Source organism: Rissa tridactyla, chromosome 5 (genome assembly GCF_028500815.1).
Source record: "Rissa tridactyla isolate bRisTri1 chromosome 5, bRisTri1.patW.cur.20221130, whole genome shotgun sequence".
Classification (NCBI taxonomy): domain Eukaryota; kingdom Metazoa; phylum Chordata; class Aves; order Charadriiformes; family Laridae; genus Rissa; species Rissa tridactyla.
The window spans coordinates 16927327-16951196 of NC_071470.1; the positions used below are offsets into that span (position 1 = coordinate 16927327).

Genomic DNA, 23870 nt, shown 5'->3' on the forward strand with positions numbered 1-23870 from the left:
TTGATGTAAATCATGTAAATGTACTAAAAGCCTTCCATTCCCATACCATAAAAGGAACAGACACAAGACTGTAAGAAATATTTACCAGCATGCAGACTGTTCTTGTGCTGTTTATGTCTTCTTAGAGCAAGGCTACTCCATCTTTAGACTCACTGGGCAGGTATGCAGTGATTTCTCTTTACACAATGCGTCAGGACAGACTTCAAAGTCTGTGACACTTTGTCTAGGTGGCTCTGTGTACAAAGGCTAAGTAAGCCTGCAAGTCTCCCGGTGCACCTCCATCCTCATAGCCCTACTTTTAGGATCTATGTCACCACACAAAGAAACAACATCCCCTGCCGCATAGCCCAGTCCCTTTGGAGTACCTCTGGTGCTGCACTTTACTTCCACCATCTGCTTGTGAAAGCACCGAGAAAAATTTGTCCCAAAGTACATTATGTTCTCACCTTAGTTTCCAAATTTCTGTCACCTTGGAATTTGACAAAACACCTAAGGTGATCTAGCAAAGTGCACTGAGTTGGTTTGGAGCAGAATGCAATTTTATTTTTTTACTTTAGCCCCTAGAGCAGCTTAACATGAAGCTGGGAAAACATCAATGCCAGCACAAGGGAAAACACTGAGAACGTACATCAAGGGATGGAACAGAAGAGAAAAGAATAACGGAACTGCCTCTTTTGACAGAGGACAGATATTAGATCTCCTCACTAAATAATCAGATATTACATTTGAACTAAAATCCCATGGCAATTTAAGAACTGACTGAATCAGGGATCTGAGGTCCGGCCTTCTCTCTGCTCTAGGAAGTGTAGCCTTGCTTCTCCCTTACTCTCACGTAGGTGCTCATGAAACAGTTCTGTGATCAGGTTAGGATGCTAATTTAATTGAAACTGATAAGTTTTCCTTTTGGAATACTTAAATTGCTTTGAACTGCCTCACTGAGTGATACCACAGCATAATAACGAGAAAGTCAGCAACCACGAGACTGCAAGGCCACCAAAAGCTGGATTCAGACTAGGTTAAGATGTTAAAAGTGAGCTTCTTTTGGGAGATACGTAAGGAAGCTCTTCTCTATGTGAAAAGGAATTTTCTGAAGGAAACTCTACTGTAACTCTGGAGGGTGCTTGGATATTATGGCTCCAATCACCTATACTGGATTTCACAGGCCACAAGCATCAGACCTTGTAAGACAAAAGGAATGGTTAGTAGTCAGATGAGAAGCCATCACAAATCTGCTAAGCCTCAGTTCCACTGTTTTGTATTTCTGCTACAATCCCCAACAGAAAAAGTGAAGGAAGAATAAATAATCTTGGCAGGAACTCTGGCTCTAAAATGAAGTGCCCATGACAGCACAAGTAACACACAGCTACTTTCAATATTAAAGTTGAAAAATATCCTAACATTGTCATCTGATAGGGAATACTATAATGTTGAAGTCACAGTAAGAGATCTTATTAGTCATTCTGTAGCAGAAATTTCTGTATGATTCAGGAGATTGAAGAAATCACAAGAAAATATATTTTTTTTATGTTGCTGCCACTGTAAGAGTGGGAATAGGCATCTTTTTTTACAAACCATGTGATTAATTTCATCTTCCTTGGTAAGGCATTATCTCTGACTTTAAGTCAAGAAATGGCACTGGTATTGCACAAATGACTTCCTCCGTGTGGCAATCATACATGAGGTTGAGGGAAATCACACAATATTTCTTATAAAATGAAGGCAAACACAGGAGCACCTAAATGAGCCAGGATGTCACAGAGTCACTCTAGGGTCTGACTAGAGCCCCATAAAGGCTTGGGATAATGCTGCTAGGGACAGGGTCATTGGCCATTAAAGCCCCCTGAAAGAAGAGTTCGCATACATGAATCCTTTGAACAGATCCCAGGCTAGAGCTGGTGTAGTCACAGTTAAGCTCTAGGCTCAGGATAAGCATAAAGTCTGATAAATTGTGAGAGCGTCCAAAGCACAGCCGGCTGTTTGCACTACATAGGACACTCCACTAAGATTTACACAGCTAAACTTTGACCTACTTTATATACCAGACTAGGTACGTACACAAATATGTATTTGATTTTTCATTTGGTCTGTTGGATTTTTTTACTTCTTTTTTTTACATTAATTCCTCCAGTTAGCATTTGAGAGACAGGAGAGACTTCCTAAACCAAAAAGCAGTGCTAGCAGTTTGCAGTTATGTAGATCCCACGCACCCCAAAGTGCATATGAATAGGAGGCAGAAAACAGACAAATTAAGCTCTCAGTTGCACTGAAATAAGTCCAGTTACCTCATTTTGTTTCAGTGTTTTATGCTTTTTGCAAAAGTAGAACCATGTTTTAATCTCCCTAGACTCATCAAGCAGTAAAATACAGTAGAAAAATATCACCTCTATCTTTAAAATTATCTTGCCTGAATTCTGTTAAGAAAGGGAAATGGTGCTATTAAAAATGAAACACTTAGTGAGGCTGTATCTTACAGTCTAATGTAAAAACAAGTTGTGTAAGAATCCTCAGTAATGAATCTAAGCCTCACAACAACTGCTTTAGAGTTCACTGGGCCTCTGCCATTCCTTTTATAGATGAATAATGTGAAGTTCACTCGCAACATCAGCTCTGTGCAGCCTCACAGAGCTAAGTGTTGATTATCTGAAACCAGCTTCTCCAGCACATAATCAGATCACAAACAACATGTAACAGAGAGTACTGCATTCCAGGTAATACAGCATGATCTACTTAAGTGCATAAGCTATTGTGACTCATAAAAGTAGGTGAAGGTTGTTTAAAAACATAGTAACTGTTAAAGCAATTGGTAGACTAAAAAAATGAAGACCTCTGACAAAAGGCGAGACCACTGTTGTAACCAAACAGCTCAACAGGGCAAGTGCTACATTTTAAAAAGTTCCTCAGTGTAAAGAGAAGGGGCTTATCTATGTCTGCTGGGGGGCAGATTTGGCACAAGGAAAGTCAACGAGCAGGCTCGGGTCTCCAGCAGGTGTCCCAGCCCGCTGCAACCATAAGGACACTGCAACCCTCATGGCAACGTTCCTGGGCCAAAAGCTGTCCCTGATTTATAAGACTACAAAACAAAGATTCAGAAGAAGCAAGCAGACTTGTGCATGTCTTGTGCAGCTCTGATCCTGTTTAAATCACAAGCAATATTTCTCTATAAAATAGAAAAAAACAGTTCTATCCAGTGTTTTGCCATTAGAGCATTAACAGTTCTGGTAAACAGAAGCATATATTACAGGCTGTTATGACAACTTGTGTCCAGACTCTTGGGAAGAAAAAAAAAAGAACTAAACTTAACCCTTTCAAAACCTGAACTGAACTTTTTACATTTCATCATACTCTAGTTCTGCATTGATCATTGATAATGTCACAGAAATATTTCTCCTTACAAGACATCAGGCTCAAGTTTCTAGGCTCTCCCTCAAATCCTCTAAACCTCCAGTTCACATCACAGAAAGAAAAAAGGAGGAACATTCAAGCATTCTGAGCATCTGCTTTTCTAAAAAAAGGTGACAGGGCTGTCTGCTGACCTTTATTCTGCATACAGGAATTTATTTTACCCTATGACCAGGAAGAATGAGGCACTCTACAGACAGCTAGAAGTAGCCTCACTTTTACAGACCATGGTGGGGGGGCACTTCAACCACCCAAGTATCTGCTGGAAGAATAACACAGCAGGGCATAGTCAATTCAGCAAGTTCCTGGAAAGCATCGATGACAACTTGCTAACACAAGTGACAGAGGAGGTGATGAGGATAGGTACTCTGCTGGACCTCATACTTACCAACATGGAAGGGCTTGTTGGGGATATGAAGGTCGAAGGCAGCCTTGGCTGCAGTGACCATGAGATTGTGAAGTTTAGGATCCTGAGAAACAGGGCAAAAAGCAAGATCACAACCCTGCGCTTCAGAAGAGCAGATTTTGGCCTTGAAATGGCCCTGGAGGGAAGAGGGTCTAAGAAAACTGGTTGTTATTCAATGACCACCTCCTTCAAGCTCAAGAGCAGTCCATCCAAATGACCGGGAAGTCAGGTAAAAATGCCCGCATGGATGAGCTTCTAGCAAAACTCAAACAAAAAAAGGGAGAATACAGAGGGTGGAAGCAGGGACAGGTAACCTGAGAGGAATATATAGACACTGTCTGAGCATGCAGAGACATGGTTAGGAAAGCCAAAGCCCACCTGGAGCTGAACCTGGCAGGGGATGTCAAAGACAACAAGAAGGGCTTCTATAGCTACATAAATGACAACAGGAAGACTAAAGAAAATGTGGGCCTGCTGCTGAATAGAGCACAGGACATGGAAAAGGCTGAGGTAATGAATGCCCTCTTTGACTCAGACTCCTGTGAAACTATTTAAACTGTTATTCTTCATTTACAATAAATATAAAAGTATAATAAAGGACAGTATAACCTTAACCTGCCTTAAACCTAAGTTAGCCCAGGGCATCATCAGATAAACTAGTGACCAGTATTCCATTTGCCAGCCAAAACATCCATCAAATAAGATTAAACATACCTATGTAAAACAAATAATTTGATACACCAAAGAAAGATCAACATAATGGCACATGGAATTCCTTTTCTAAACACAAATTATTCTTTCTCTGTAATGTTTTAGCTACATTTTATCTGCTGGAGAGGGATATTCTTGTGACAGTATGCCATTAGCTTCTCATTATCTCTCTCATTCCTCAGAGTGAATGACGCACTAAAGCAAGGTGTCCTACAGGACAGCGGTGCTGTGTTTGTGGAGAATGAGCTCATAAAGGAAGCGGCACACCTCACCTACAGTTCCAAACACTTTCGGACTACCACATCTGAAGTGTAGGACAAAAATGCCAATAATTTTTAATGTATATAGTTTTCAACAACAACAATGATGATAATAGCATCACATTTCTGCAGAACGTAAGCAAATGTCAGACCAGAGGCCACTGGGAAGATATGTAGGCTGGTAACATGTATGTTTTCATTTAAGCCATCACACACTCCTACACTGCCTGCTCACTCTGGCCAAGCTGTTCAACACAGCTGCATTCTTATGATGAAGTTAGCATCCCACAAGCACAGATTTACTGGAGAGTTAATTTTTCCTCATCTTCCATGATCATTACTCAACACAGCATGCATAATCTCTATCTATGACCTATCAGTAGTCTTCATAAGCTCCCTGCAGGCAATATAATTGAATCAAGCTACATTCCCAAGCACCTACAGAGAATACGCATAAATACTTCAGCCTCTCTCAGGCAGAAATTACTCAATCACGAGGCCCCATCAGAATGAGGGTGAAGGTATAAGAAAGTCCAGCATCTATGACTAGTGGAAACTTACTGAGGTTATATACGAAGAAGGAAGGAAGGTTCCACATCCCATATCTGACAGATCTGCTTAGAAAGGGAGATCTAATCCCTAAGGGAAGCTACCCCTAGGCAGCGTAAACCCATCCTTTTAGTACTAAGTGGAGTGAAATAATATCTATATGCACGTGCTTGTTTTCCAGTAATGTGCCAAGGAGCAGTTTGCCAGGAAAGCTTCTTTCTTCCTTCCCTACTTACTGCTATAGCAGCAGGGAAAGTGAGCTGTATGCTGCCATGATGATGCAATGGAAATAATTATACAAGGTCCTACAGAGTGAAGACAAAGACCACAATAGGGCACTGCCTTTTCCTTCACTTCTAAAGAGAAGCAGAACAAGGAATTCCTTGCAAAGAATCCTGACATTATTTACTATTAATTACCCATCTACTGATTTTTCCTCTAAAGTGGGTACATTGGTAATGGAGCAACAATGAACCTAACAGCCCTGTATTCATATCCAGGAAAAACTGCATGCGTTGCCAAACCCACATCAATTCTAGATTTTAGCTAAACATCATCCAGCAAAAAATCATCTCTCATTAACAAAATGCTTTCATATTAAACAGTAAGATAATCCCTCACTAATCAAGTATATGTTCTCAATTTGTGTATATGAAGGAGTACAACTACAGTTAATGGACTGCAGTCTATCTGCAATGCTGGTGCTAATAAGCCTAACCATTCCTGGTTTTCCGCACTTTCTACCACCTCCACTGCTATTCCCTCTGTCCGCATGAAGTTCAAATTTCTTGTCCTTCTCCTCCTGTTTAGCCTTCTACTCACCTGCTTTCGTCTTAACGTACTAATCTTCCTAGGCTACTTGTCCCACAGATATCCTTCTGCCCTCTTTTATTCTACTTATCCTGAGGTCGGGATGTATTCAGAACTTATTTGCAAAGCAACAAGGTACGTTTTACTTCAAATCCTCAGTCAGACCCGACCTAATCTGAGAAGTCTTTGTTGAATATAGCCTTACTACAGATTTATCTAGGCAGATACAAAGAACTTTGGCTCTTGCAGTTTACAATATTATTGTAATTAGTAATCATGGTTGTTGTGTTTTTTTTCCAAATAAAAATAGATGAAGTACAATTATCACAAAAGTTTGGAGAGGTGTTATGAACACATAAATTCTGTGAGTAAACCTATCTGGACTACTGTGTCTCATTTACAGGGCTGAAGTAAATCAAAAGAAAAAGTCCTGAGGAGCAAGAGTGACAGCACAGAAGTCTGCTGAGTCACACAGGCTGCAAAGGTCCAGTTTGACCAACTTGATCTCCTTCTATGATAAGGTGACCCACTTAGTGGATGAGGGAAAGGCTATGGATGTTCCCTACCTAGATTTTAGTAAAGCCTTTGACACCATTTCCCAGAGTATTCTTCTGGAGAAACTGGCTGCTCATGGCTTAGATGGGTGTATGCTTCACTGGGGGAAAAACTGGCTGGAAGGCTGGGCCCAGAGAGAGTTGGTGAATGGAGCTAAATCCAGTTGGTGGTCAGTCACAAGTGGTGTTCCCTAGGGCTTGGTATTGGGGTCAGTTTTATTTAATATCTTTATCAATGATCTGGACGAGGGGATTGAGTGCACCCTCAATAGGTTTGCAGACAATGCCAAGTTGGGTGGGAGTGTTGACCTGCTTGAGGGTAGGAAGGCTCTACGGAGGGATCTGGCCAGGCTGGATGGGTGGGCTGAGGCCAACAGTATGAAGTTCAACAAGGCCAAGTGCCAGGTCCTGCACTTGGGTCACAATAACCCCATGTAACGCTACAGGCTTGGGGAAGAGTGGCTGTTGTGGTTTAGGCTGGATTGGCCAATAACAAGATGACAGATGCTCTCCCACCACCTCTCACTCCAAGGAGAGAAAGGAGAGAGATAGAGATTTATGAGTTTATAAGGAACTAAACTACTTTAATAATATATTAATAATAAAATAAAAAGGAAATAATGAAACAGATAACGTATATACAAAACCATATTAAGTTCCCAGGAAGACATCACTAGCAGACACTGGGGAAGTTCCAGGCTGGACTCAGCAATGGATGGGAACTGGATCCCAGATCTAGATTCAGGAACACACAGATTGGAGTCAAACGCAGATAAACAGAGAGAGTCCTCCTCACACATCAGCCACTGAAGAAGAAAACTCACCTTCTGCTCCCTCAGCTTTTATACTGAGCATGGCAGATGGGATGGAACATCCTATTGGTCAGTTTGGGTCACCTGTCCTGTCCACTCCTCCCCGCAGGTGCGACCCCTCCATGGGGTAAACAACTGAGTCAGCTGTCCCTCATTGCCACAGACACAAATATAAGCAAGAGCCTCTCTCCACTCTCCTGCATTAGCTATAAACATAGGTCCTATCACTCTGAGAATGAGCAGTTTTCTGCACAACATGCCGTCAGTTTCAGAGAGTTAGAAGAGGCTTAGCCAAGAAGCAAAACCATTGAACAGAAAGTTGGCTCTGCTCCACCCCAGACCAGGACAGCGGCTGGAGAGCTGCCTGGCAGAAAAGCACCTGAGGGTGCTGGTAGACTGCTGGCTGAATATGAGACAGCAGTGTGCCCAGGTGGCCAAGAAGGCCAACAGCATCCTGGTCTGTATCAGGAATAGCATGGCCAGCAGGACTGGGGCAGTGATTGTCCGCCTGTACTCGGCACTGGTGAGGCCCCACTGTGAATGCTGTGTCCAGTTTTGGGCCCCTCACTACAGGAAAGACATTTTGGTGCTGGAACATGTCCAGAGAAGGGCAATGAAGGTGGTGAGGCCTTTGGAGCACAAGTCTTATGAGGAGCGGCTGAGGGAGCCGGGGGTGTTCAGCCTCAAGAAAAGGAGGCTGAGGGGAGACCTTATCGCTCTCTACAGCTCCCTGAAAGGAGGGTGTAGCCAGGTGGGTGTCAGTCTCTTCTCCCAAGTGACAGGCAATAGGACAAGAGGAAACGGCCTCAAGTTGTGTCAGGGGAGGTTTAGGATGGATATTAGAAAAAACTTCTTCACTGAAAGGGTTATTAAGCATTGGAACAGGCTGCCCAGGGAAGTGGTGGAGTCACCATCCTTGGAGGTATTTAAAAGATGGGTAGACGTGGTGCTAAGGGGCATGGTTTAGTGGTAAACTTGGCAGTGCTAGGTTAACAGTTGTACTCGGTGATCTTAAAGGTCTTTTCCAACCTAAATGATTCTATGATTCTAGAAGTCTAAAATTAATTTCTTCTAAAGTGGAACATAAGCTGCAGCAGCATAGTGCTAAATTCTTCATCCCAACTTGTTTTTAACAAACAGTTCCTTCAGTCTGTACCAAAAGCAAACAGTACACTTGTATGCTTTCAAGCTGGATGTCTGCAAAACAGGTAACACACACACCAATTAGCTACAAGGCATTGTATGACAATATCCATACCATGAGTAATGACACCCTATAAAGCATCAGGGACTTACTTAAAAGGTGGATTAATCAGCAATCACACTGAATTTCACTAAAACAGGCAGGGCTTCAATTTAGAAGATAAGAACACTTGGCATTTCCATTATCCTTTTGTTAAAACATAGGTCCACAAATGCTGATTAGATGTCTACCTCCTAATTAGGAACCTAGCTTGCAAAAAAGTCAAGAGAAACAACCCTTGCAATCAAAGCAAGTTAAGAGACAAGAATTCCATTTCCTTTTGAGGTGGAGGGCGATTTTTGAAAGGACAGATAGCTGTGTGAACCTGTGAAATAGGCAGCCAGAAATTCTGGGCATTGTCTCCAAAAACAAGTAGACACAGCTGCAAATTTAACTAGAGACTTATTTTGTTCTCTTTCATTTCAAACATGTCTAGGAATTTGATCAAACATGAGGAAAAAATACTTCAATCTTTTGTTGCAAAAGAAAATGTACTGGAGGTGATCAGTGTTGTATACTAACCATAATCCTGTAAAATCACAAGCCACACAAGTAAGTGCATAAGCAAACTGCATTTACCACCTTCTATTCAATGCCAGCTCCTAAAACATCTATTCCTTACTTCTTCTCCCTTACGTATACAAATTTCTACATTTTAACTTGACAGGATTACTCACTTGAATGCTTATGATTTACAACATATTTGCCTTCTAATTTACCGGAACTGGCTTTTTATCTGGGGGGTATTTGAGTAAAACTGTTTCCATATGTTTTGAGCTCTAAGCTTGAGACCATGGATTTGGAACTGTACAATGTTTTTCTATTTATTGGGCAGGTTGGCATAAATCCTACATGCGGTGTATATTCACATAATAACTCCAAGGTGCTTCAGCAGGACATGTCCTATGAGTCAAAGCAAGCAGCACATAGCAAGATGCTGTTTTCCAGCACTGTAACTAGAGTTTACACTCAAGAGTTGAAGGACATGTCACTGTTTTGTCCCCAGTCAATCACAATAGCTTTGTGTCAAATCCTACTCACCTTACTCATTTGTGAGAGTTATTGTCTCACGTTACTTTCAAACAAAAGAAGAGATTGACTATTTTTAATGCTTCCACCTTTTCAGCAAGGACACAACTTGCTGCTAGGAAATGCAGACTGAGCCAGATCTCAGCCACAGTGTGAGACGCCCACATCCCAGTTCCTGCCTCACGCCACCCTCACACCCCAGTTCCTCACACCCTGCCTCCCATGCAGCAGCAAGCCTGCATGTCACAGAGTTGCAAGTGCTGCGCTGTCACCTCTCTCCCATTCTCCGATATCACATGTCGGGCTCTGTGGATCACAGAGCTTGGAAGAGGTTTCCACAGTGTCTTGTGGTTGGAGATATGCTACATATGGAGGCTCCGCCTTACCCCCTCCTTCTTCTGAGAAAGGAGGTATCTCTATTTCCCAGTCACATAGGTCTCAACTCAGGAAAATAGAAATTTGAGAAGTCTGGCCGTAGGATTAGATAAAGTTCACAGTGACTCAACAGTGAAATCCTAGCCCTAGTGACATCAACAGAAAAACTCTCACTGACTTGAGGGCCAAGATTTCACCCCATATCCCAAACTAAAGTGTTTTTTAAGCCAATGAAATTCAGACTCTGATCCCGTAGGAGATTTACACGCCTTTCACTTCACATACTGAACAGTTCAAATTCAACTCAACCGTTAACATCAAGTGTTGGTAAGTTGTAGTGAGATCCAGTCTCTAATTGTAAATACAAACTTCAGATCTTACACTGTAATGAAAAGTTTCAAACAGCACAAAACTCCATTTCAAAAGCAGAAGCATCAACTCTTCCACATTTACATCATACTCTACAAAACACATGATAGTAGAAGAACAAATTCTGCAGTATGATTCTGAGGGCTGCTTGCTTTGGTTGTTGTTTTGTTTTGTTTTGTTTTTACTTACTTTTGTCTGATCATCAGCTTTAAATACGTAGCAGATACTTCGCTGATTTGCTGCTCCATCCTTTATCAGACAAGCAAAGTAGCTTGGATCATGGCTGTTGTGAATCAGTTTGTGGACATGCTGTGGCTTGTATTCAAACAAACTTGAACAAATCAAAGGATCCCACTGCTGGAGTTTCCCTGTGTCTGGTTCACATCGCAAACTCACTGGTGAAACATAAAGTCGTATTTGGCTGGTGTTAGGTTCTTCTTTGGAAGACTTTGCACTGAGTGTCCGGATCTCTGCCACAATCCAAGGCAGCATTGACATGGTGGTTAGAGAATGCACTGGCAGGGAACCAATGAGCTGGAGACTGAAACTTGCTGAGAAATCACTAGGTGTTTGATACTTTTTAACTTTGAATGTTATTGGCTCCATTTTACAGTCCTTAAGGGAACTTGGACTAATTCACCAATATTTCAGTTCCATGGAATGATGGTATCTGAACGGTTCCTTTGATTAAGGAAGAGAAGAGTTCTGAAAGGAAAAGAAATAGTTATGTAAGTGCTGGAACCCTATTAAAAATGAACTGTCAGTAACACAAATATTTAATAGCTTAACATCAGAAGAGATACAGAGATCATCTACTGTGACCTACCTAGCGTGTTCCCTGTACATTGGGCCTTACTATTTCAGGTCCAACAAACACAATAGTACTAAATACATTACTTGGAAAAACATCAGTCCTGATTTAAAAGTTGCTTTACAACCCTTGCTAAACCATCTCATGAGTAACTAAACTCAAAAATGCACATTCTTTCTAGTCTGTTTCATGAGCAGGTGCATGTGGAACACAGGCCTATTTCAATGCTATTACCACAGAAATAACTCAGCTGAGCTATTCTGACCTTCACAACACATGAAGTCAGCACTTGCTGAGGCACCTTCACATTTGAAAAAAACAAACAAAAAAAGGTCATCTTTCTTGTTCATAGGTAGATGATTTTGAATTTGTCTACTAACACAGAGTTGTTTCCTTGGGTATAGTTTGCCAAGTGATCATGGGCTGTTACCAATCAGAATTTTTCATTAAATAACACCCCAGAAATCGTTGTCATCTGAAAAAGCTAGCAGCAGTTGACTGAGTGATTGCTGATAAACCTGTCAGATAGCAGAGATGAGCAGCAATCCTTACAGCTTCTCACTAAAAAACAGATGATGATTCACAATTTATGACTGCATTTTAAGACCTGTCAGCCAGCCAGGAATACTTAATGTTTGCCACATTGATATTGTATCGTTTTCATTTCTTAAAATACCAAATGGAACCAAGTTACACACAACCCTGTTATAAGCCTGTTATACCCACCATCTACTATCACCACTGTTATTATATATTAGTAGTTTTAGTAACAAAATCCAATAATTGCATTTATCTACCAATTTAGTTTTGCAAAATATAGCCTATGAAAACACACAGCTTGGCATTTGTTATACTACCATGTTTTAACTCCTCATTAATTGAATATGGTTTCAGCTGTTACACTATTTTGTGCGAGACTGATGAGAAGCTGACAGGCCTATAATTGCCCATGTTTAAATACCATGACACTAGTTTACCCTCAGCCTTCTGAGAGTTTCCCATGAAAAGACCTATTAAAAACAACATGAGCAGTCCCAAGAACTCCTTAAAAACATTTTTCATTATATTTGAACAAGTATTTAATAAATGGCATCTGTTTACTGTTGCAACAGTATTTCTTGTCTTTATTCATCTACAAAGATGATCAAAAATAGCAGTGTTTTTCTCATGAGTTTTCATTAAACTTTGTCCTTTATTTGTCCTTGTAAAAATATTTTCAAACTGAGTTTCTAACAGTGCTTCACTTTGTGAAAATGAAAGGAAGTTTTAGGATTTAAAAAAAAAAAGCTTTAAAAAAAATTTCAAGATGGAAATTCATTTTGAACTAAACAAGGGTTTAAAATGCAACCAATTTGCACATATCTGAGTGGGGAAAAATGTTTCTGCAGTAACTGGCAAACTATAAAAACAAGAGAACCGCATAAACCACGTGTTTTGGTACATTTACATTTTTGGAACTTTTGCATCTTTTGACAAATGAACTCTGTAGCAATATTACCAGTTCCAAGGATGCCCAATTTAGCAAGAGAATCCAATAGTGCAGGTTTTAAAGACACTATTTGAAGAAATCATCATAAGTAGCATTCTAGATGTGTAGAATAATTTTTTTTAAAAGCTTTTTTATAAACCTCTGTGTGTGTCTGTCCATGGGATATGTCGGAAAAAGGGCCACGAAAACCCAAAATTTGCATTCCTCATTTCAATTATACTACAACTTCTTTTCAATCATTTTTTTATTTCACAAACAAGCAAGAAAACAACCATCTTTTTGATGAACATAAATGCATTATATTGTATCAGATAGCAGCTTCAGGAAGCATTTTTCCACCTTATCAACACAGACTGCTAAACATGATATCATTATAGTTTTGCATCTGTCAGCAATCAAAATGGTCTCTTCTTTGGCAAACTCCTACAATTTTTTTCTCCTTAACTGTAACAAGGAAAAATAGTTCAGCAACTGCAGGGAGGGTTGGATCCGTTTATAACCACAATGGTGTGTAGTCTGAAACACATAAAAATTGAGTTTTTAGCTTTTAGCATTGTCGTCATTTAGTGGCATACATAATAATCTCAGGATAAGAAAGCCTAAGGAAACTCCGTTCTTAGTTGAAAACAGGAGAACTGAGATACTGCATGGATGATGACCTATTAGCCACATACATACTTTTTGTAACCATATTTCTCAATTGTGTTCTCTCAGAACTCTTTTTAAAAAAATGCAATTAAGTAAAATGCATGTAAAAATACAATAAAGTCATCCTCATTTAAATCAAGTTTTCAAGGAGGACAAGTTTCATTTGGATTACCACCATCTACTCTTTTGCCCCAGACCTACAAGGCACTGCAGCCTCTAACAGGAATAAATATCACAGTATAACACATCATTTTGTATGCTTACTCTAAGGACTGAACAGTACTTGAAAAAAAGAATGTATTTAATATAAATGCAAAACTTCTTGGCATTCATCTCTTTTTAACAAAATAAACACCTTGCAAAGTCAACAGCACAAATAGTCCAATATCTGCATTTGTTATTTCTAAAGAAAAACAGTTAATACTAAATCAAAACAGTTAACTAGAAGTCAGAATGCTAGGGTTTTTTTCCTAATGTTAAGAGGGGCTAAAAGTGCGGTTTCTCAGATCCACAAATTTAGCAGCATCAGGTCTCCTTATCTAATCTGTATCGTTCTGTACGTTACTGTTCTGCATGTTTCATCTCCCTTTTCCAGCTAGTCTTTCTTTCCTTCCTCCTCCTGTCATTCGTATCCTAATTTACACACAAATTCCACCAGAAATTATACCAGTTTCATGCTGCTGGCACTAATGTCCTTTAAGTTTACACCAAGGACTAAGTTTTACTTCAAGACCATGAAGCATTTACGTACATGCTTAATATAGACCTAAAAATAGTTCTGTTCATCTCAACAGGCCTATTCCTAGCCATAAAATTAAGCACACGTTATGATCAAAGAGTGTCCGTGCTCCAAGCCTGTCTCTGTCTGCCCTGACTCCACCACTCGGAATTTTGGCACCTTCACCCATCTCTGGTTGCCACCACTCAGTTCATCCACTCCGAAACTTGGTTCTGCAGGCACTGTACTGGTTTACCATCTGCATTAGTACAGTAAGCTTGAACAAGCTTCCTCTTCCTCCCAAAGCGTCTGACTCATTAACTCACAAACAACTTCTTCAGAGCAAATGCTTGTTTTACCTTTTATCCAAGAAAGAATAGAAAAGGTCTAAAAATAAAACAGCCCACTTGTTTCCTTCCACCTAAACTTTGATCTTCCCTTGACAGCTCTAAGAACGATTCAGCTCCATTAACCCAGGCTGGGAGCAGCCTGCCAGGCTTTGCTCCACACACGGGCTGAACACTGCCCGTTGTTCTTCCAGTGCTCATGGACGTAACTGGGAGAACTCCTCTTCCTCCCCTCCATCAGCCTCTTCTGAAGCATCTCTGTTGCCCTTGCCCTCAGAGCTGAGAAGAGCTGGAGTGGCACTCCTCAGCTAACAGCTCTGCTGCAGTCTGAGAAATGTTAATATTCTCCAAACTGTATCTTAACATTGCCACTGTTTAACCTGCTTTGATTTAGCTGCATTTTCTCCGTCAGCATAAAAGCAGCCAGGCAAACTGTAGCACATAGGATATTTACACAAACCACACTAATAAATCTAACCCCACCTTCTATACTAGGAGATGCCATACGGACTCACTAATGCGAAAGACACACATGGGAACATATGTGTGCTCTTTGTCTTCAACTTCTGCTTCACTGTGATCAACTCAGCCACTTCTCACATGCTGGGAGGAGGCTTAGAAAGCATGCAACACTAGTCCTGTTCTAGCAAAAGCTGATACTGTGTTTTAAAAAAACATACACATGTATCAGGCTCTTGTTCTCCCAAACGAAGTTGCATTCTCATCTTTTTATGCAACCAGAAACTAAAAGGGACGCCTTCAGAGAGAAGTCAGAGTGATGGCAGGACAGCCTGAAAGGGACAGCTACAAAGATCAGTACTTCTGCCATTCTGAACCTCAGATTCTCCCTGCATGAAGGTACGTGTCTAAGCAGCTGCGCATCATGCAGGACAGCTCAAAACTCACCTTCTCTCAAGAGAGCAGTTTATCATGAGGACAAGGTACAGGCTCTGGGTGTCATTCTGATGGATGGGGCCAGGTCAGCTTTGAGGTTAGGAAGGAGAATCTTGTGGGGTACAGAGAACAGACTGTGTTATGAACCCAGGGGGATGGGGCACTGGAAATCAGGTTTTGGCAGCTAGGGGAAAACAAGGCAGATTTGGGATGGACTTAAAGTAAACCAGAAAAAAAAGGCAAAGAAAGGAGAGAGATTGCTCTAAACCAAAAGAACACATATAAATAAATAATTAAAAAAAAAAAGCAGAAACTACAACAGTGATGAAGAGTTAAAGAGTTATCCTTCTTCTGTTGTTTCTTCTGGAATGGACTAAATTCAATACAGACATGCATCCAAAAACTTCACTCTTTTCAGAACACATATAACTATTGACTTAAGCAATCCTCCACTCTCCTCCAGCTCTTCCCCTGATTTGGCAGCAATTAAGAGTGCTGGGACCCACAGCAGAACTGACAAGTTCAGAAGATGCTTCAAGCAAGGGAACAGTCAGAGCTTCCACACATCAATAATTAAATGAGGAGTTTGACCTGTGAGCTGTTGAACAGAAAGACCCCAGTTTCCTCAACCTTTGCCATTCATCTGAGAGACAGCTGTGGAGTTACTCCATCCACAACAGGCTGCTGACACAACAGCAGTTTTTTTATGTAAGTTGGTTTTCTTTCTCCCCTCCAAGAAGCCAAGCAAAACTTTGAACCATATAGCAAGGTCTTGTGAAAAACAGCTGGTCTTAAAGAGCATAAATTTGTCCAGCTCTTCTCTGCACAGCATTAGTGCTGAACCCTGCTGACAAACGGAACCAGAGGCACTGGTACGGACTGCACTTCACCACTGATTATTTTAGCAGAAATATCATACTAAAGGATTATGAGGAGCCCTGGCCTGCAGCCAGAGCTCTGGAACACAAGCCAGAACTAAATACCACTCCTCTCCCTCTCTGTCTGATCCTTGACTGAGATTTACATTGTCTTCACTCATGCTGAGAGATTTCTCTATCCACCTAGCAGGTTATATAGAAAAACACAAATGAGAATACATATTAGGTATGTCACGATATGGTCATGGCTGAGAAGAGGTCCTTTTATGTCTCCTTCAACATGGATGAAATGACTCTGGTATCACAACACAGCATCCATTAGATCGTTCTATGGGGCAGTTAGTTGCAAGCTTAATCTTTTTTCTTGAGGCTTCAAACAACATTTTTACTTGTTTTCTATAGCTAAATAAGATTGTTTAGATACCATACCACAGGTTGTTCTCAGTTTTCAAATAGTTCTAATTTAACAAACTGGCACTTGGAATCACGACATGACCTTTATCTCATAGCTACTTACTATCTGCTGTTTCTTTCTGGACCTATGGTTTGCTGTGGGCAACAGCATGTGCAAGTCCAGAAGTCAATTTGCCTCAGAAATTATTTTTAATTTCCATTTTTTTTTTCATATACATGCATTAAATTCTCACTTTTAAAAGACTATTTTCAATGCCGTCAGCAGCTTCAGACATGGCCCTGAATAATGTTCCACCATGTACTCTGAGCAAATAATTTGGTTTTGTGGTAATAATCACACCTAAAATATTTACTGATACAGACAGTGTTTATATCACTCCTCAAATAGGTTAAAAAAATGTTAATAAAAATATTCCAGAAAAATGGTAATAGCAAATGAAGAAAATAGCTCACTGTTCCTGCCCTTGACACCTGTTGCTATTTCCTTAATAGAAACCACAGAAATTAACATGCTGATGATTGAGGCTAGAACTTGGATATTTCCGAGCCAGCCTCATAATGGACCTGAACAAAATATTGGGCTGTTCTACCACTGCAATGCACTGAAAAATCTTTGTAAAAGAAAGCTTGCTAGGTAAATTACATTTTTATTCAATTGCATATCCACAGCCAAAATACTTGGATCCAACTTCTCAGTTAACAAAATTATAAAGTGAAAAAAGTGTCAAGTCATCCATGTATCATTGAACGTGTTCCACGTTCCTTCCAGCCTGTCATTTTTCTCACCTGCAGGCATTTCTACTTTTGCATATTACCTATTACTTTCAGCATTTCTATAAAACAAGCTGTGACGAATTTCTATTTTGGCACTTACAAGCGTTAGAAGTGTAATCATATCCATCAGCTCAGGGGTATTTGCCATTCAGGAGATGTATATTTTTATTAATTTTGACCCACAATATTCCATTCAATCTCTGGGCTTAGCGGCAGGCACAAATCCCACCATCTGCACTAGGAAAGGTCCCTACAGCCATATTAGCCTCTCTCCCAAACACAGCATACAAAGGTCTCAATCTTTTCAAACCGCACTATAAATAACCACATTTGTCCCATACCTCTCATGAAGGCGGCTTCAAGAGATCGTTCCCTTGTTAGTTTAGTACGCGAATTTAAAGGGACATAGAAATACTGCGCCGGTTTTTGGGGAGGGACAGGGGGGGATTTTAAGTTTGAACTTAAGCAAGTGTGGTGCTGTAGGAAAGGGCTGTTTTGCCCCGATGGGAAGGGGGTCTGTGTTGCTCTTAAGGAGGTTCTGGGAGGAGTCACACCGAGCGATTTCGCAGTGATGGATGCGGAAGGTGCCGGCAAGAGTGAGGAAAAGCACTGAGAGCAGCCCGCGGCACATCGCGTCAACCTCGGCTTAAATCCGAGCAGGTATTTCGGTTATTCCGACGGGGATCCCTCTCTCCCAGCACCCTGCCAGCCAAGAAGCGCCCCACCGGCCCCGTCCCGTCCCGCCGAAATACCGCCCCCGGAGCAAGCGCTGCGACTTCACCGGGGGCTCCCTCAGCGACCGACGGGGCGATCGGGACGGCGGGCAGAAGGCAGGCGGCGGCAGCTCGTCCGCCCCAGGCCGCGGGCCCGGACCGTCCCCCAGCCCCACAGCCCCGTCCCCTCCCGGCTTGTGCCGCCTCAGAACCCGGGGGCGGCCCTCCGCGGCGGGGCGCCTCGTTTCTCACCTCAACCCTTCCACTTCCTCACAGCTAAAACCGCCCTTCCTCCCTCCTTCCTTCCCTCCCTCCAAAAGGCAGCTCAGCGCCGCCCCCCTCCCCTCAGCGGGGGCACGGCATCCCCCCCCCCCCGCCGCGACCCGCCAGGCCCGGAGCTGGGGCCGGGGGCTGAGGGGCCGCCGCTTACCGTCGCCTCGCCGCCGCCGGCTGCGCCTGCTGCAAGGAAGTGCCTTCGGCGAGCAGCGGCCGCGGGCTGTCAGGCGCCGCCCGCCCGCCTCCCGCTGAGGGGAGCGGGGCAGGGAGCCTCTAACGGACGCCGGGACGGGGGAGGGGAGGCCACACCAGCGCCTCCGGGCCCCGGCCGGGCGAGGGGGGGCTGCCGGCCGCCTCCTGTTGCCGGCCGCCTCCTGTTGCCGGCCGCCTCCTGTTGCCGGCCGCCCCGTTCGGGACGGGGCCGCCCCACGTCGGGCTGACCGCACCGCCCCTACCTGCCCGGCGGCCCGGGAGGGGGGAGGCCGGGCCGCGCACCCCGCGGCTGCCGTTCGCCGCCTCCCTCCTCCCGCCGCAGCCGGCGAAAATAGCAACAGGCAGCGGGTCCCCGGCCCGGCGCGGGCGGAGAGGGACAGGCGGCCGCCAGAGGCGGCGGGCAGCCGGTGACAGGCGGGCGCCCATGTCGCGACAGAGGGCCCCTCCGGCGGCGCCGCCCCGTGTGTCTGTCACAACCTGTCACAACCTGTCGTCTACCGCTGGAAACGTGTAGGTTGCCGCCTCGCCGTCGTGAGCCGCGGGGGAGGTTGCGAGGTAAGGCGGGAACCGCTTCCCGAGGGAATTTTCCTCACAAAACTGTCACTCGCCCGGCAGCTGGAGTCTGGAAGTCCACGAGCCTCCCCGCGGGTCTGGGCCAGCCTTCTGCGGGCTGGCCTTCTGCTCCAAATCACCTATATATATATATAAATAAACACTGTAAGAGTTGGCACTAGTTGGTCTTTCAGTTGCCAGAGAGGATAAGGAATGAATGGATCCGGAGACTTAATTACACTCCTCTGCAAGTGCTCTTTCCAGATGATCAAGGCACCCTGCAAACCGCTTTTGCACTCAATTAATTTTGAGTCTTCTTGGCACTTAGGCCACTGATTTAAGTCTGTGCACATTGGTAGAAATCAGAGTTTTCTCAAGGAAAACTGTTGTGCTGCTGTGGCACTGTGCTATGCTATGTGGGAAACAGTTGAATGTTGACAGAGAAAGCTGTCAAATGCAAACACAATGTTGCCGCAGACTATGAAAAACAAGTCACATTTTAGTATGTAAGCACATCCCCTACTCACAAAGTGTAAGGTGGTTGTATCTAACATGGCTTTTTCTTGCTAGGTGTTCTTTTATAGGATCATTGACATGAGAAACAAAGTATGAAAGCGGCAGTTCCCTCAGCACTTGTTCCCAATCTGTACTTGGTTCATGGTTTGCTGCTTCCCCTCTAGACATGAGAATATGAGTGCCTCGGGTTTTCAGTGATATCCTTTGCATTCCTTGGGAACAGGAATGCCACCTCTCTGCAAACTGTGCCTGACTTAGTTATAAGTATGAAATAATTATATTTTATATAATATTGCTATTATATAAAACAGTCCAAGTCTTTAAACCATCGCTGCTGAGGACAATGCTCTTACTCCAGTCATCACCTGCCAACCTCGGTATCTGAGACAAGTGTGTCCTTTTGCTCATTTTAAGCCTGCTGTGGAGCACTGCATGCCTCTAGTAATCACCTTACAGAAGACGGTGAGCTGCAGACTCCAGACAGATCCATCACTTCAGCCAAGGCTCGTGCATTCCCAGATTACCAACCAATGATTTTAGGAAGACTTTTTTTACTGCCTCACTGTTGCCTTTCAAAAGGTGGTAATGAAACAGGTAAGGATCCTACCAGACTATTTCTTGCTGCTTGGAAAATCCTGGAACAACAGAAGTCAATACTAGAGCATCACAAATACAGATCCTTTCTTCCTTCTCCTCTTTGATAGCCCAAAGAAGTTGGGCTGTGCTTGAACTCGTTCATGGGGCCCTCTGTTTTGTTTTTTTTTTTCCTGTTTTCTCTGGCTCATGTATTTTAATTCTTTGCTGAGCAGAGTTTTTGTCAAATTACTTGTGTTCTGATACAAAATTTTATAAGCAAAGTGAAATGCCTTGGTTAAGAACTACACTTATATTGGTTTAATAGTTTGATTTTCTCTAATGTTGAAAAAAGTCCTCTTTTTTCACTCAAGTAGACATAAAATATTTCCTTACAGTTAATAGGAGACAAAACAAACCCTGAAGTGTTTATAACCTGACTTAAACACCTTGAAAAACTATTCAGGAACACTACTCATTATCTGTTTAATCCAGTGCTTCTGAATAGGCATGTGGTAAAGCCGCAATTGTTCTTTATGGTCTGTCCTTGCAGTAGGAGGATATTTTAATGTTATGTAACTCATGAGCTACATAAGGTGATATGGAAATGCAGAAGATGGGATTCTGCATAAAATCACCTTCTCTTTCTGGTTTTAGCACCTATCGGGTCTGCAAGATGTGTTCCCCCCATTCTCATGATTCGACATCCACACTTTCCTGAAGTTAAGTATTTAGGTGCTTTATTTGAAGAACAAAAAGGTCAACTCTTTGATGCCTGTTTATCCAAGATGCAGGAAGACCATTTTTTTTTCTACTCGGCCTGAGAGCATTCAGCCTGCCTCCCATTAAAGTTTCCTACACATCAGCCTCCCGGCCACCCTGGACAACATTCCTTCTCTCTGCTTCCTGATGAAACTGTTGCTTATGTAGGGGGGAAAAATAGGTTTCACTTGTGGAAACAAGAAGAAAACCAGAATGGGGGTCGTATGTTCCAGTCCCTAAAAAGTAAACCCATCCATGTATTCCAGGGACTGCAATCCCTGTATTCAGGTGAAAGCCCTGAGCACCAGACTTCCCAATAACATCTGATTTTCTGAAACAGTATATCTCTATTCTTTTTCCCTTCACATGCTAATTTTTCTTTATGGTAGCCTATTAACTAAAACTACCATCACATTAACTTCTTCAGACTGAGAAGGAAAATCAGCCTGGGCTTTCCACATCCTGCAAACATGACCTATAAAAGAACAGCAGTTTAAGCCTCTCTCATAGGCTAAGGAGGAGAAGCATCTACTCACTTGATTCCAGCTGGGGTAGGCTTGTAAATTAGTACAAATTTAGGCTGAATGTGCCTAGGCATGGCTGAAGGCAGAACTTGGGGCTGCTGTGACTGTGGATTCGCTCTTTGAAGTACTACAAGGCAAACAGGAAGTTTTAAGTTTCCACCCAAGATGCTTTCAGAGCTCAAGTTGCTCCACAGTTGGGCAGCAGTTGAGCAGTAACATTCTGGATTATAAATTTGAATGCATTGTGCTTCAGTTGCGTTATAAGCCTCTGCGCTTTTCCCTCTAGATTACCCATAACGATGACTTTCTATTGCTATTATATAAAACAGTCTAAGTCTTCATTTGCGATTTGTTTCATTTAAATCTCTTTAGTGCCTTATTAAGGTCACGATATTAACTGTTTTGCAGTCCTTTGACTTAAATGAGCTCTGGATGAAGTACTACATTCTTAGCCAATGATATTGTATCAGAAGCTATTTATATATAGTTCCAGACATTCCATAAACAAAATTTGAATTATAATTGTTATTACAGCACGTTTGCTTATTTCATACACTGTAGGAATGCATGCCAGCGACATTAGTTAGTGATTATCTTCATAGACAAGGGGCTTTCCATTATCACTGATCATGATTAAAGTCAAGAAAGAGTTGAGCTACTGTTACAGATGCTGCCTGCCGCCTCTGTGTTTTTGCGCATTTCAGATGTCATGATTAATCCTCTCTCCCCTTCTTTCCCATAAATACATTTGAAAATTACTTACCAGTGATTGTGCGAGTATTTTAAGCTTTTCCTTTTGTTTGGAAGCTGCTGTTGCTATGCCATCATTTATCTTACATTTTATTTGGTTGGGTGTTAGGACATGATTGGACAGTTTAATAGGCTCATCCCATTATGCACAGTGTGCTGGTGGTGCGTGACCTCATTTCAGTTACCTGGCAATCACTACCCAAAAGAGAAATGTTGGCTTCCACTTGGTCGAGCAGAAATACTATCCTTGATGAATCTGTGTGCTTGCACAGTGCAAAGAAATATTTTGAAGGAAAGCAATTCAGCACAGTTTAATTACCTTTGATTACTTTCATACTTAGGGGCAGAGAACAGTTTTGTTGGTCATTATTTTTATTTACAATTAATTTTTAGATTTTACTTATGTATGGCATCCAGGTGCCTTCAGCCATGGAATGCTAAATGTCCCCAATCTTGTAAAGACTTATGCTTAGGTAACAAATGTTAATTTAATATCATTTTAATGTTGCTATTCATAGTGACGGTTAAACAGGGATATAAGGTTTGCTTATAGTTGGTGTGTCAAAATAAAACCCACAACCACTAGAATTTTGAAAAGCAATAGTAAGCAGGAAACTTCATTCATAGAAACTTTGTAGGTGAATTAGTTACATATTTAAACACATACTTGTACAATCTGAAAATAATTGATTATATATTAAATATTCTTTTATAGTGAATTCCAGTTATCCTCGTATGATTTCTTGTTATATGGCAAAAGTCTCAAATAAATCCTCTACAACTCAAGTAAGGTACTTGTATTTTTTGTAATATGCTGTGGACTAAGTTCACAGCCTGTAAGGAAGATGAAATGTATTTATTTCCTTCCAGCCAAACTGTTTCATTAAGTTTACTGAAAAAAAATAATATTCAGGAATGGACTTAAGTTACAACTGGTAAACAAACTAATAACCTTAAATATTAGTTTGGATAAAATATTAGTGCCTCTGCTCCCAGTTCAAGGCTGGTTACTCACAAATTACAGTTGTCTGTTTTTTATTTTTTAATGGTGATCCTGGGACTAATCATCTCTAAATTGGCTTCATTGTCTTACACAACACTCTGATGGAGGAATGAGACCAGCTGTGAAGAAGCAGTAGCTTGGCACCCATTCCAACTGGCAATACTAACTTCTCTCCAATTTGCAATACCACTGCCTTTGTTTCAGTTCTTTATTTCAGTTATAGGTCCTCTTTCTCTGATGCAAGACAAGGTTAGTAAAGACTGTAGCAACAACAAGTTTCATCTTGTAATTCTGTAGTTTGTCGTAATTGTTCAATAAGCTTGATAAACCAGTGTGGTTTTTTTTTTTTGTTCCCCCCACCCAAGTTTGTGAACTTCTCTTTTGAACAGAGCAGAAAATGGAGAAAGTAAAATCCTTGTTTGTGGGAAGGCAGAATGATACAGATTTGGCCATATTCTTGACCGTACATGTACTGTTTCTCAGGATGCTCTAAAGCCA

The 23870-nt window shown here is 42.0% G+C and overlaps 2 protein-coding genes across 9 annotated transcripts in view; one reads left to right on the plus strand and one right to left on the minus strand.

Moving 5' to 3' along the window:
* Positions 1 to 19202, minus strand: part of TBC1D1 (TBC1 domain family member 1) — a 115582-nt gene extending 96380 nt beyond the window's left edge. For 2 of the 7 annotated variants that reach the window (XM_054204358.1, XM_054204356.1), the window contains exons 1-2: positions 18634 to 18769; positions 10707 to 11222 (exon numbers count right to left, since the gene is read on the minus strand). In XM_054204358.1, coding sequence (XP_054060333.1) covers positions 10707 to 11123 — 417 coding nt within the window. In that variant the 5' untranslated portion in view covers positions 11124 to 11222; positions 18634 to 18769. Of the gene's footprint in view, positions 1 to 10706; positions 11223 to 17831; positions 18189 to 18455; positions 18483 to 18633; positions 18771 to 19179 lie in introns of those variants that run through there. The other 5 variants (XM_054204354.1, XM_054204355.1, XM_054204353.1 and 2 more) reach the window with 5 other exon arrangements.
* The window catches only part of RELL1 (RELT like 1), a 76034-nt gene continuing 71272 nt past the window's right edge, over positions 19109 to 23870 (plus strand). Inside the window, exons 1-2 of one of the 2 annotated variants that reach the window (XM_054204361.1) lie at positions 19109 to 19247; positions 20175 to 20354. The gene's annotated coding sequence lies outside the window, so the exon portion shown is untranslated. The remainder of the gene's footprint in view (positions 19248 to 20174; positions 20355 to 23870) is intronic. The other variant, XM_054204363.1, reaches the window with a different exon arrangement.